Genomic DNA, 13212 nt, shown 5'->3' on the forward strand with positions numbered 1-13212 from the left:
GAGACAACAGGGAAGCTAGGATGCTACAAGTGCACATTGATTTAGCTGCTTTACCTTTCTTTGCAACCCTACTTTGCTACAGTTTTCAATAAACTTCAGTACATAACAGTAAACTAGACCTAAAGTAAGATCTAGAAATGTACGTGGAATTCATAGAAGCACAGTCCTGTTGCTAAAAGGAATGAAAGCAAGCTAATCAGCTTACCTTCCTCCCAGACACAGCACTACCCATCTATCACCACCCAAATGAAGGACCCCATGCCAGCATTAAAATGAAACACACTTATAAAATCATGGATTTATACCTTTGCCATTTATTTTTAAAATCTTATTCAAAATATTAAATAATACAATTTCAGATATGAAAAAAATTACTGCAATAAAACAGTTCAGGTGTATTTCCACTCTGCTTCCCTTCCTTATTATAACAGTAAATTGTCCACCCAAGAGCAACAATGGACTGCCCTGCCTCTTCCACCTCTACACAAACCGCATGCCCACTGGCTCATCTGGGCTTTGTGAGTGGTGTTTAACATATATTAGGGGTTATGTTTTCTAAAAAGTTGTCGTGACACTTGTAAGAAGTCAACCAGGTTTCAAATCACATATTTACATATTGATCAACTCCTTATGATAGAAAGACAGGCTAAAATTAAATACAGTAAATCATTTCCAGTTTCTATTAAAAAAGAACAAGAAAACAAAACAAATACAGGGGGAGAAAGAGTCAGCATACACATATATCCTTCATGTATACAAACAACTTCATTCAGGTATAATTTTAATTTGAAAGACTTAGATACAATATTATTTAAGTGACATGGCCCCGAAAATTTATTCAAACTTACTATAAAAAAAAAAACAAGTGAACAAATATGGTATAATTTTAAACTCTGCCCCTAGCTTGAAAGCTTGGAGAAACCCTTGCTACAATCAGTTGCTAAGTAAAAGCAATTATTCACGTATTTAAAATTTTATGACAATTTCTACCTCTAAATTTAATTCAGTAATTCAAACCAAAAAATGCTCTCTATAACATTTTATTTATGTCCACTGCAAACTGCAGAGTCTCTACTGCAGAATTTCTAGACAAATTTATTAATGTGTTACTTAAAATTGTGGTCAGAATGAGCAATAATAAATTATGTATAAATTATCCAAAAATATCCAAAGCAATTTTCCTGGAAGAAAAAAATGTTACTTATATATAAAGCATTATTACATACATCCTTACCTACATAGATACAGTTTGACAGCACAAAGAAATGTGTGCTTAAGAAACAGTATTTGGATGGCAGAAAGAGAATCTGAGTCAGCAGTATCAGATGTGTTAGAATTTAATTGTAAGTTTGGGATCTTTTAAAAGTAGCATTACTAACACTTTCAGAAAAAGAACAATAAAGAAATCTAAAACAATAAAAACAGGTAATGCTTAGCTCCACATTTTGGACACCTGATTGAATTCAACTCTAAAAATGTAGATAAAAAAATTATATACTCCTTGTTCATGAAACTTAACTTCCAAAGCACCAAGGCAAAATAAAGAGAGGCCCACCTCTCATTTAAGTACTAACTGCCAATGGCGAACATCTGCACAATATCATATAAAAAGTCAAGCAAATAAAATTATGTAATAAGCTAACACAAATCACAGTGCTTTAAAATATATAATCATTGGTAATCTTCAGAGAAGGCATTGCCTCATTAACATTCTGGTCTAGACGATGATATTCCACTGTTTTCGAACAAAGACCATCACGCCATTTCCTGCTTTGAACCAGAAGGAAAATCTGGAATAAAACAAAATAAATCAGATATGCAAAAAAGAAAATAGAGGACATGCTAAAAGTTTTTTATAACAAGTGAAGTATCTCTCTCCTAGGTTCCCAAATACAAAAGTAAAATGTCAACAACAAAAGGGATATTTTGTTTTCCATCTTGTAAACAAGGTGAGACAGTGCTTTTTAATTTTTAATGTACATAGGAATGCCTATTAAAGACTGATTCCTGGCATCTCTCTTCAGAGATGAGTTAGTAGATTGCAGTGGAGTCGAGGAACCTACCTGTTTAACAAGTCCCTTAGGTATTTATAATAGAGATGGTCCAACACTAAACACTGGAATAAAATATCACTGGCATTCAAAATTTTGTCCACCTACAAATATTTACAGAGCTAGTGACAGACCACTAAACCACAAATAACCAAAGGGTTTGTTTGCTTGTTTTCTGAGTCAAAACAACAAGTAAAATATTAGAATCACTGATTCTCAAAGCTGGAAGGCATTGTGAAATTCTCTGGTCCAGTTCTATCATTTCGCAAGTGAGAAAATCAAGGTCCCAAAGGGGAAGGTGGCTGCCAGGAATAACAAAGCAAGTTACAACAAAGTCAAGACTGAGAATTCCTGGCCAATAAGTATTAAAAAGGACATTGTGGGGCTTCCCTGGTGGCACAGTGGTTGAGAGTCCGCCTGCCGATGCAGGGGACACAGGTTTGTGCCCCGGTCCGGGAAGATCCCACATGCCGCGGAGCGGCTAGGCCCGTGAGCCATGGCCACTGAGCCTGCGCGTCCGGAGCCTGTGCTCCATCTGCAGCAGGAGAGGCAACAGTGAGAGGCCTGCGTACCGCAAAAAAAAAAAAAAAAAAGAAAAAGCACATTGTGCTTGATCTCCCTTTAAATGTTTAAAAAGCTTAACTATTTAGCTCTGGGACTACACAGTGCCCAGATGAACCTTCACACTAAATTATCCATTCAGTCCTATTTATGCCTCCTCTGCCTCACGTAGTCCAACACACCAACTCCAGTACAGCAGTGTTCATCACAATATTATTTCTGAACCAAAAACTGAAAACCATCTAAATACTCAGCAGGAAAATAGCCAAATAAATTATGTAGCTATTAAATCATGTTTTTAAAGAATATTAATGATATGAAAAATGCTCATGATTTGTTAGGTAAAAGGGAAGATACAAAACTCTATATGAAATAATCAAATTCATTTAAAAATTAACATACACATATATGTCTGAACTATACACACATTTACAGACCAGAAATATACCAAAATGTTAATAATGCTCAGCTTTGGGTAGTAGCTTATATTTTCTTTTCTACACTTTTCTGTGTCCCTAAAAAAGACATGTAATACTTTAACAACCAGGGAAAAAAGTTATCAAAATATCATAAAGTTCAGTGCTTAATAAATTAGAAGTCTTAAATTAACAATCTCTCTCCACAAGCACTCCCAGTGAAGTAGCAATGCTAAGTTAAGATACAAAACATTTTTTTAAAAAAATCACTGGGCTTTGGTTTTGCTCAATAAAAATATTTTGGCTTCTTTTTTCAGAAGCACATGTAGTAAAGCATTCTGTCTTTCATTTGTTAAAATACACCACAAATTTATAAACTGATATGAGACATCTTGATATTTTACCATCAACAGAAACCTGACCAAAAAAGAAAAAACTCTGAATCAGCAGAAGTATTAATAAGAAATATGACTGAGATTATAGAGGGCAACTAGAGGGGGTGAAAAATCCCAAACTTACCTTCCTTTTGTTGTGATATGTAATATAAACAACAGCAACACAAAAAGCAAAAATAATAAGATGGAAAAAGAAATGGCTATCTTCCTCTTCTATATTTGAGGGTGGGGTCTTAAAAGATCTCACTGACTGTTCAATTTCCATATAGCTCCTGTTTTCTTCCAAGGCCTCATTGGACTCATCGTCCCGGGGGCTGGTGGTCCAGTCGTAGTCTGGTTCTCCATAATCTCCATTGTCCAGAGTGTCTTTGGCAGTGGACGGAGAACTATTCAGTGTGAGAAGATCCTCCTCCTCTATGCTAGGATCTTCATTGTTATCAGCTTCCTCTTGGGACAGAGAAGTAGTAGGCGAGGGATGAGGGGACAGAGATGCCACTCCACTTTTTTCTGTACTAGTTGTGTGAGGGAGAGTGATGTTGATTTGGGAAACAGAAGGTTTGGTTTCATTTGTTAAAGCATCCATATTTGGAGTAGAAACATGTGACTTCGGTACAGTCTGGCTCGGCGAATCAGCCTGTGATAGAGCTAAAATAAGTAAATAAAGAACATTAAACTGAAATCTTCAAATTTATCTCCACCAAGCTAGAAGCACATATACCTAAATTTTCCACTAAGCTAGGATCAGCCACCTGTCTTTCTGTTCTGGGGTTGGGGTAGAGTCTGGGTCCTGAAGTCAAACCTCTGTGAAATGAAAACAGAGGGTACAAGCTCTGTGTGAACTTTGCCACTGTGACCTAAAGTCAAACCCCTCTCTATTCTTTCTTTTCTTTTTCTTACAGTGGCAGGCTATGTAATGCAGTAGGTCTCTTATGCTGCTTAAGTTGTTACTATCTGGCAAGGCAATTGTTATCTGATGAATATTTCATTTTTTGCTTCAATTTATTTCATTTTAACTTTTTCATTTTTTTATTTCATTTTAAATTCAATGCCCAAAATTGAGATATACATGTAATGCTGTCAGCAATTATACTGTATTTTCCTAGTCCGTTCACCCTTCTACTCCCTTAGCAGACCATTCACATTTCCTCTGTCCTCAAACTTCTAACACCTTCTCTGTTGTCCTCATTTTTAAAGGCTAACATCACTTCCTAATTTCTCTGAGAAAAATGAAGCCATCAAAAGAGAACTTCCATGTACTACCAGAACTCTAGGCTCATAAGTCCAGCTGCCTACCTGATATCTCCTCTTAGACGTCTGTCATTCAAATTAACATGTTCAAAATGAATTCTGACTTCGGCTTCCAGGAAGATGGAGTAGATGTATTTTTCCCTATTCTTCCCACTAAAAACAAATTAAAACCCTGCATATTACATATAAAATAACATAAGATGACTCTGAAAGGTGGAAAGAATAAGGCAGAGTGGTTAGAGACCTGAGGACATGAGAAACAACCCAGTGGTGACTTTTCTGGATTTTCTTTTTACCTCACATATTCCAGACTTGAGCTGAAGAGCCCAGCAACCTGGAAACACCACGGGTGTGGACAAAAAGGGCCACCCAAAAAGCCTGCTCTCTTTTGCCAGGAGATCAGGAGAGAGGCAGCCTAGCAAGAAAGAAAACTTTTAGACAGTGACTGCTCTACTCCAAGCAAACAACACAGAAAAAACTGTGGCTCCACTCACACCTACACCAGCAAAGACCGAGTGGGGAGCCTAGATTTCCACCCTCACCAAGCTGTAATGAGGTGCCCCTTCCCCTCCACAATAGGATGATGTCAGAGGAGGCCTAGTGAACAGTCAAGACTTTAACCATGGTCTAGCAGTAATGAGGCCACCCCCAACAATATGTCAGTGCAGACCATGAGGGGAGCCAAAACTCCCACCCCTGCCCAGAACTAACAGGACCACCACCACCCTTCAGGTGCCAACACAGATCAAGTGGAGACCCTAGATTTCTAGCTCTACCTGCCAGTAATGTGCACCAATCCCCACCTCCCCTGCCAGAGCAATGTCATAAAAAGCCAACTAAAAGAGAAAGTTTCAGACCAGAGTCTTAACAACACAAAGTACCACAATTTACCCCATACAAAATACATAATTTGAATAGCCCTTTAACTATCAAGGAAACTGAATTTTTAATTTTAAAACTCCCCAAAATCAAATCTCCTGGCCCAGATGGTTTCACTGGAGAATTCTACCAAATGTTTAATGAAGAATTAACACCAATTCTACACAATCTCTTCTAGAGACTTGCAGAGGAGGGAACACTTCACAATTCATTTTATGAAGCTAATATTATTATCCTGATACCAAAACCAAAGCCACTACAGAAAAAGAAAATTACAGACTGATATCTTTCATGAACAGAAATGCAAAAATCCTTAACAAAATATTAGCAAATAGAAATCAACTTTAGGACTTCCCTGGTGGCGCAGTGGTTGAGAATCCACCTACCAATGCGGGGGACATGGGTTGGAGCCCTGGCCCAGGAAGACCCCACATGCCGCGGAGCAACTAAGCCCGTGTGCCACAAATACTGAGCCCGCGTGCCTAGAGCCCGTGCTCCGCAACAAGAGAAGCCACCACAACGAGAAGCCCACGCACCGCAACTAGAGAAAGCCCACGTGCAACAACAAAGACCCAACACAGCCGAAAATAAATAAATGAATAAATATTTTTTAAAAAGAAATCAACTTTAATATAAAGTTCTCTGGTGGCCTAGTGGTTAGGGTTTTCGCTGCCGTGGCCCAAGTTCAATCCGTGGATGGGTAACTGAGATCCCACAAGCCACGCAGTGCAGCCAAAAAAAAAAAAAAGAAAGAAAGAAATCTGCAATATATAAAAAGAATGATACTCCATGATCACTAAGGTTTATTCCATGGATGCAAGACTGGCTCAATACTCAAAAATCAAAGTAATCCACCATATTAACAAGCTAAACGAACCTCAGCCTAAGTCTCACACCTTTTACAAAAATTAACTAAAAATGTATCACAAATTTAAATGTAAAACTACACAGATTTTTTAAAGAAGATTTAGGACAAAATCTTCAGAATCTAGGACTAGACAACAAATTCTTTGACCTGATACCAAAAATACATAAAAGGAAAAATTCATAAATTGAATTCCATCAAATTTTTTTTAATTTATTTATTTTATTTATTTATCTTTGGCTGCTTTGGGTCTTCGTTGCTGCACATGGGCTTTCTCTAGTTGCAGCAAGTGGGGGCTACTCTTCGTTGCGGTAGAGTAGGGCTTCTCATTGCGGGCTTCTCATTGCGGTGGTGTCTCCTGTTGTGGAGCACGGGCTCTAGGCACACGGGCTTCAGTAGTTGTGGCACGCAGGCTCAGTAGCTGTGGCTCGCAGGCTCTAGAGCACAGGCTCAGTAGTTGTGGCGCATGGGCTTACCTGCTCCGTGGCATGTGGGGTCTTCCCAGACCAGGGCTCGAACCCGTGTCCCCTGCATTGGCAGGCAGATTCGTAACCACTGCGCCACCAGGGAAGCCCAATTCCATCAAAACTTAAAAACTTTTTTCAGTGAAAGACCTTCCTGTGAGGATGAAAAGGCAAGCTACAAAGTGGGAGAAATATTTGTAAGCCCCATACCCAACAAAGGCCTAGTATCTAGAATACATAAAGTGAAAAAGCAAACAATCCAATTAGAACATGGGCAAAAGACATAAAGAGACGTTTCACCAAAAAGAACATACAGATGGCAAATAAGCACATGAAAAGATGTTAACCATTAGGGAAATGCAAATTAAAACCTCAGTGAGAGGGCTTCCCTAGTGGCACAGTGGTTACGAATCTGTGGTCACAGAATCCGCCTGCCAGTGCAGGGGACACGGGTTCGAGCCCTGGCCCGGGAAGATCCCACATGCCGTGGAGCAACTAAGCCCGTGTGCCACAACTACTGAGCCTGATCTCTAGAGCCCACAAGCCACAACTACTGAGCCCACATGCCACAACTACTGAAGCCTGTGCACCTACAGCCTGTGCTCCACAACAAGAGAAGCCACGACAATGAGAAGCCCGTGCACCTCAACAAAGAGTAGCCCCCACTCACCCCAACTAGAGAAAGCCCGCACACAGCAACGAAGACCCAACACAGCCAATAATTAATTAATTAATTTTTTTTAAAAAACTCAATGAGATATCACTGCACACCTATCAGAATGGCTAAAATAAAAAATAATGACAATGCCAAATGTCGGCAAGGATGCAGAGAAACAAGATCACTCATATGTTGCTGCTGGTAATGTAAAACAGGACGACCATTCCAGAAAACAGCTTGGCAGTTTCTTAAAAAACTAAATGTGCAACTACCATGTGACCCAGCAGTTACAGTCCTGGGCATTTATCCCAGAGAAATGAAAACATGTTCACATAAAAATCTGTACATAAATGTTTATAGCAGCCTTATTCATAATAGCCAAAAACTGGAAACAACCCAGATGTCCTTCAATGGATGAAAGGTTAAACAAAGTGTAGTACATCCATACCATGGAATATTACTCAGCAATTAAAAGGAACAAACTATAGACAAATGAAACAACTTAGAAGAATCTCCTGAGAATTATGCTAGGTGAAAAAAGCCAATCCCAAAAAGTTACATACCATATGATCCCATGTATCATATTCACAAAATGATAAAATTGTAGAAATAAAAAAGATTAGTGGTTGCCAGGATTTCAGGAGGGAGTAGGGATAGGAAGAAAGTGAGGATAACTATAAAAGAGCAACAGGAAAGATCCTTATGGTGATGTTAATGCTCTGTATCTTGATTGTATCGATATCAGTATCCTGGTTGTGATATTATACTACAGTTCTGCAGGATGTTATCACTGGGAAAAACTGGGTAAAGGGTACACAGAATTTCTGTATTTTATTTCCTACAACTGCAAGTGAATCTACAATTATTTCAGAATGAAAAGGTTAAAGAAATGCATTTTTTCTTCCCACTCCAAAAAGAAAAAACAAAGAAAAACAAAAACAAAAACTTGTTCTATCTATAGTCTCCCTCTCAGTTAATGGCAACTCCATTTTTCTGTTACTCAAGCCAAAAGCCTTGGAGTCATTATTTTAACACCCCACATCCAATCTGTTTCTCTGCCTTCAAAATATATGCAGAATTTGAAGAGTTTTCACCCCTCCATTGCTACTGCCTAGTCCAAGCCACCACAATCTCCCCTGGATTATTATGGTAGCCTTCTAAATGATCTGTATGCTTCTCCCTTAACCCCTAGTGTCCACTCTCAACATAACAGCCAGAGTCATCCTGTAAAAACTTAAGTTAAAATGACGTTACTCCTCTGCTTAAAACCATCTAGTAGCTCTCCATTTCCCTCAAGAGTGAAATTCAAAGTCTTTATAATAGCCTATAAGATCCTATATGATCTGGTCCCCATTATCTCAATGCTGTTATCTCCTACTAATCTTCCTAACTATTCTATCCCCACTGCCTACTTAACAGATAGCAGGCATTCAATAAATATTTATTGAAAATGCTCAACTCTCACCACAAATCCTACACTGCTTCCCAAGTAGCGTTTTTGCACCTACTACACCCTCTGAAAAGCCTTTCTCATAGTTCTCAGCCAGGTAAGACCCCGCCACTCTTCTAAGGATATCTCCAACATCACCCTATTTGTTGCTGTAACTCCAATACCTAGCACCAAGTAGGAGCAGAATTAATAAATATTGTTCAAGGAGTAAAAATCTGGAAGTTGGGACTTCCCTAGCAGTCAGTGGTTAAGACTTGGCGCTTCCACTGCAGAGGTCAAGGGTTCGATCCCTAGTTGGGGAACTAAGTTCCCACATGCCACAAAACACAGCCAAAAAACACGTGGACGTTATATACAAGAAAACAAACTAGGACTTCATCTGAAACATTTGATGTAAATTAGATCAACCTCCTGGACTGCCACTCCTTCAAATGAAAGAGGTTGATCCAGTCAGCTATAAAGAGTATTCAGAACAAAGTGATAACTCTGACTTTATGGATTTGTTTCAGTTTATATATATATATATATATATATATATATATATATATATATATATATATATATATATATATATATAAAAACTTTAGACTTTTACATATTGATATATGTTCCATTTCTACCCTTTCCTATTTGATATCACCTCTCTAGTTAAAACTTAACACTTTAAAATTAAAATTTTTTAATTTAATTCTCTCCTACTGGTACCTTTTTAAAAACTGCCTTAAAATAAACTATATCAATATTTCTCGAACAAGAATGCAGAAGACCCTGAGAATTCATTCACACACTGAATTCTGGGAAACAATGCCTTAAAAATTAAATACACATTAAATAAATTTAGGCAACATCTAGGAGCAATATGATGGTCAATGTAGAAAGCAGGCACTTTTGAAATGGCATGGCCAGACTAGGTCAGACAGTGAGCATCCAGTGATCCAAAATAACACTTACATTAACTTCTTTAAACTTTACCAAAACAAAAACATCTGTAAAAAGTCTTACAGATTGCCAAGAATATACCCAAGCACTGAAATTTTAAGAAACCTAATATGGAACAAGTTTAAATAAATCTGATATAGAAACTTTCTAACTTCCTATGCTTACTTGAAGTTTGGACTGCAATATATTCTAGCTAGACTTTAATTTTCTTATTACAAGAGTAATTACTTTGAAATCACTTTACCATAAGGCACGCTTACAAAAAACATTTATATTACCCAAAGCTTTACACATGCTACACTGTACTACAATGGAGCTGCTTCCCTATTAAAAGCATACATGTTAGTTTTCATTTAAGTTATTTTCAATAGGGAATAATCTGAATTTAAAATTGATATATACAAAAACTTAATAAAAGAAAACCATTCCCTGAAATGTCCTAGTATAGTTGGAGCAATGTTTATGGGGCCTTAACAAATAAAAAAAGACAAGAGGACACCTTAATACTCCACACTCACCCTGCTTACCCACAGATCAGAAAATTTTCAACCATCTCTTAAGAGAAAAAGTTGTTTTTGAAACTATAGTTACCAGCTACATATTCCCCAAACTGTATATCTTAAGCACTCCAGCAAGAAATATAAATGCTTAAATGTCAGTTTTTTCTTAGATGATTAAATGACCAAAACAACCATGCTACTTAGGAACTTTAGGAACAGGAGTATCTGCATCAACCAGAGAAATCCTCATTATATTTTACTAACAATGAAAGGGCCTTGGGAAAATGGGCCACAGTCCTTTCCCACTGAGTTACAAACACTTCTGGGAGGGTGGTCCAGGTGCCCTGCCCTCACGGCTGCTGGGGAAACCCAAGTAAGTAACCACAGCACTGTAGTACAGGAATGTATGGCTAGACAGCCCCTGTTGGCAAATAAATGAACACTATCCCATTTATACTGTTTTTCATCTGAACTCAAACAAGACTTAGGCAGAAAAAGAAGGATCATGTCTTGGCCTGAAATAAAAAAGGGACTACTAAACAAAATACTGCTTAATCATTATAAATTCTTATTAGTGGATTTGTTCCCCCTAAGTCTCAGGCCATGGTCTACAGGTTTCCTCTTTTCTCAATAAAGCCTTCAATATCTTGATTCACAATGTAACATTTCTAAGAAAAGGAATACTTAATCGTGCAGCACTATTTACAATAGCCAAGATATGGAAACAACCTAAGTGCCCATGGATCAATGAATGGATAAAGAAGTTGTGGTACGCACACACAGTGGATTATCATTCAGCCACAAAAGAGAATGGAATCTTGCCATTTGCAACAACACGGATGGATCTTGAGGGCATTATGCTACGTAAAATACGTCAGTCAGAGAAAGACAGATATATGATTTCATTTACATGCTACATGAAATACATCAGTCAGAGGAAGACAGATATATGGTTTCATTTACATGTGGAATCTAAAAAACAAAACAAAACAAATAAAAACAAATTAAAAATCTAAACTCATAAATACAGAGAACAGAATGGTGGTTGGCGGGGACAGGGGCAGGGTGGAGGTGAAGGGAATCAAAAGGTACAAACTTCCACTTATAAAATAAATAAGTCATGGGGATGCAATGTACAGCACGGTGACTATAGTTAATAATACTGTACTGCATGTCTGAAAGTTGCTAAGAGTAAATCTGACAAGTTCTCATTATAAGAAAAAAATGTTAACTATGTGTGGTGATGGATGGTAACTAGACTTAGTGTGCGATCACAGTGTATACAAACATCAAATCATTACGCTATACACCTGAAACTAATATGTCAATTATACCTCAATTAAAAAATAAATACTTAAATCCTACAGATCCATTGAAATGAAGCAGGGTTGTCTGGTTAACCCAGGACACAGAGAAGGGGGACCATGTTTACAAAGAATCTCCCTTGTCCCAGAACTCCTCTTCTCCTCCCAAGACCCTCAGGAGTCCAACGCCCCAGCATTCTGGCTCTTTACCAAGCCCCGGAACCTCCCAGTCCTCACAGATGCACCAATACTCAAAGATAGCTCTTTTCCTTTCACTTTCGCTCTCCAAATTATTCCATCAGCTCGGCTCGGTCAGTGCCCCTACCCACCTTCGTCTTTACCGCTGATCTCACCCGTTCTGGAAAGCCCCCGCCTTCCCTTGGCCCAGCTAAACCCCTGGGCACCCGCACCTGACCTTGGGACTCTCTCTAGACACCACACCTCTTACTCTCGGCTGTCTTCTCAGCACCTGTCCCCTCTGTGCTCTCTTCTAGACCCTCCTAACTCCCATCTCTGTAAAGAAAAAAAAAGAACGTTGCATGCCATTCCAGTTCTACAAGAATCAAGCTATTAGCCACTGCAGTTGCCCACCTACAGTGGATCTGAGGGGAACTAAGGATGGAGAAAAACAGGATGAAGTATTCTGTTTTGGATACACGGGTCCTAGACAGGTAAGATGCATACCTAAGGAAGAATTTCAATAACCCCAGATTCTTGCGTCTTCCCATACAAAGTACTAAAATTATGAACTTCAGATGTCTGTTCTTTATGATGAGCAGTAATCTTTTGATGTTTGACTACATGTTTTTTTCCCAGCAAAAAATTCATCCATTAACCTGGCTCCTGCCTCACCTCTTCGAACAATTTCTCAGAACTGAGAAACTGGCTCCCCCCGCTACAGCCTTCAGTAAGACACTGAATAAACTCACAGTTCTTACAGTTGTGCGTTTTTGTTTGTAATCGACACCTCCAAGGGATCTTGGAGACCGCATCACCGCCATTCTCTGTGGCAACCCATTTTTCAAGACTCTAGACACCACCACCACTCCTCCCTCCCCGCCCATCTACACGCTCCCTGCCTGGGTCCCTGCAGCTCTCAACCCCACTTCTCAGGCCTCTTGGAGACCCCACCTCCACAGACCCCTTCAGACAGCCTACTCTCCCTCTTCGGGGCTGTAGAGACCCTGCCCCTCTAGACATCGCCACCTGCTCCGGACACTCGGAAGCGCCCGTTCCCTGGTCGGGCCCGTCTTGGCGTTCCGCGCCCGCGCCCGGGCCCTCCCCGTCTTCCCGCGACCTCCCTACCGCCACGCCCCATTTACCACTGGACGCAAGCAGAAGCGCCAGGACCAGCGGCAGCGCCAGCCCTCCGGGGACCTGGATGGCCGGCCTGGGCCGCAGTTTCGCTTGCTGGGCGCTCCTCATCCTCCTCAGGGTGGCGGCGGCCATAACGGTCTCGGCTGCGAGCCTGCGCGGTTGCTA

General features: G+C 39.5%; 1 protein-coding gene across 1 annotated transcript; it reads right to left on the reverse strand.

Moving 5' to 3' along the window:
• Positions 1–294: 294 nt before the first annotated feature.
• Positions 295–13212, reverse strand: C3H5orf15 (chromosome 3 C5orf15 homolog). The gene is made up of 3 exons (XM_067731747.1): positions 13053–13212; positions 3548–4068; positions 295–1790 (listed from the first exon to the last, which is right to left on the reverse strand). Exons 1-3 carry the CDS (start codon positions 13177–13179, stop codon positions 1659–1661), a joined length of 780 nt encoding a protein of 259 aa, XP_067587848.1. The 5' UTR covers positions 13180–13212; the 3' UTR covers positions 295–1658.

Source organism: Pseudorca crassidens, chromosome 3 (genome assembly GCF_039906515.1).
Source record: "Pseudorca crassidens isolate mPseCra1 chromosome 3, mPseCra1.hap1, whole genome shotgun sequence".
In the NCBI taxonomy this organism is placed as follows: domain Eukaryota; kingdom Metazoa; phylum Chordata; class Mammalia; order Artiodactyla; family Delphinidae; genus Pseudorca; species Pseudorca crassidens.

Coding starts and splice junctions, on each gene's coding strand:
- C3H5orf15 (XM_067731747.1), bottom strand. CDS start 13,179: ATGGCCGCCGCCACCCTGAGGAGGATGAGGAGCGCCCAGCAAGCGAAA. Junction 4,069..13,052: donor GCTTCTGCTTGCGTCCAGTG/GTAAATGGGGCG, acceptor TACTTATTTTAG/CTCTATCACAGGCTGATTCG. Junction 1,791..3,547: donor CATATCACAACAAAAGGAAG/GTAAGTTTGGGA, acceptor GTTTTATTCCAG/ATTTTCCTTCTGGTTCAAAG.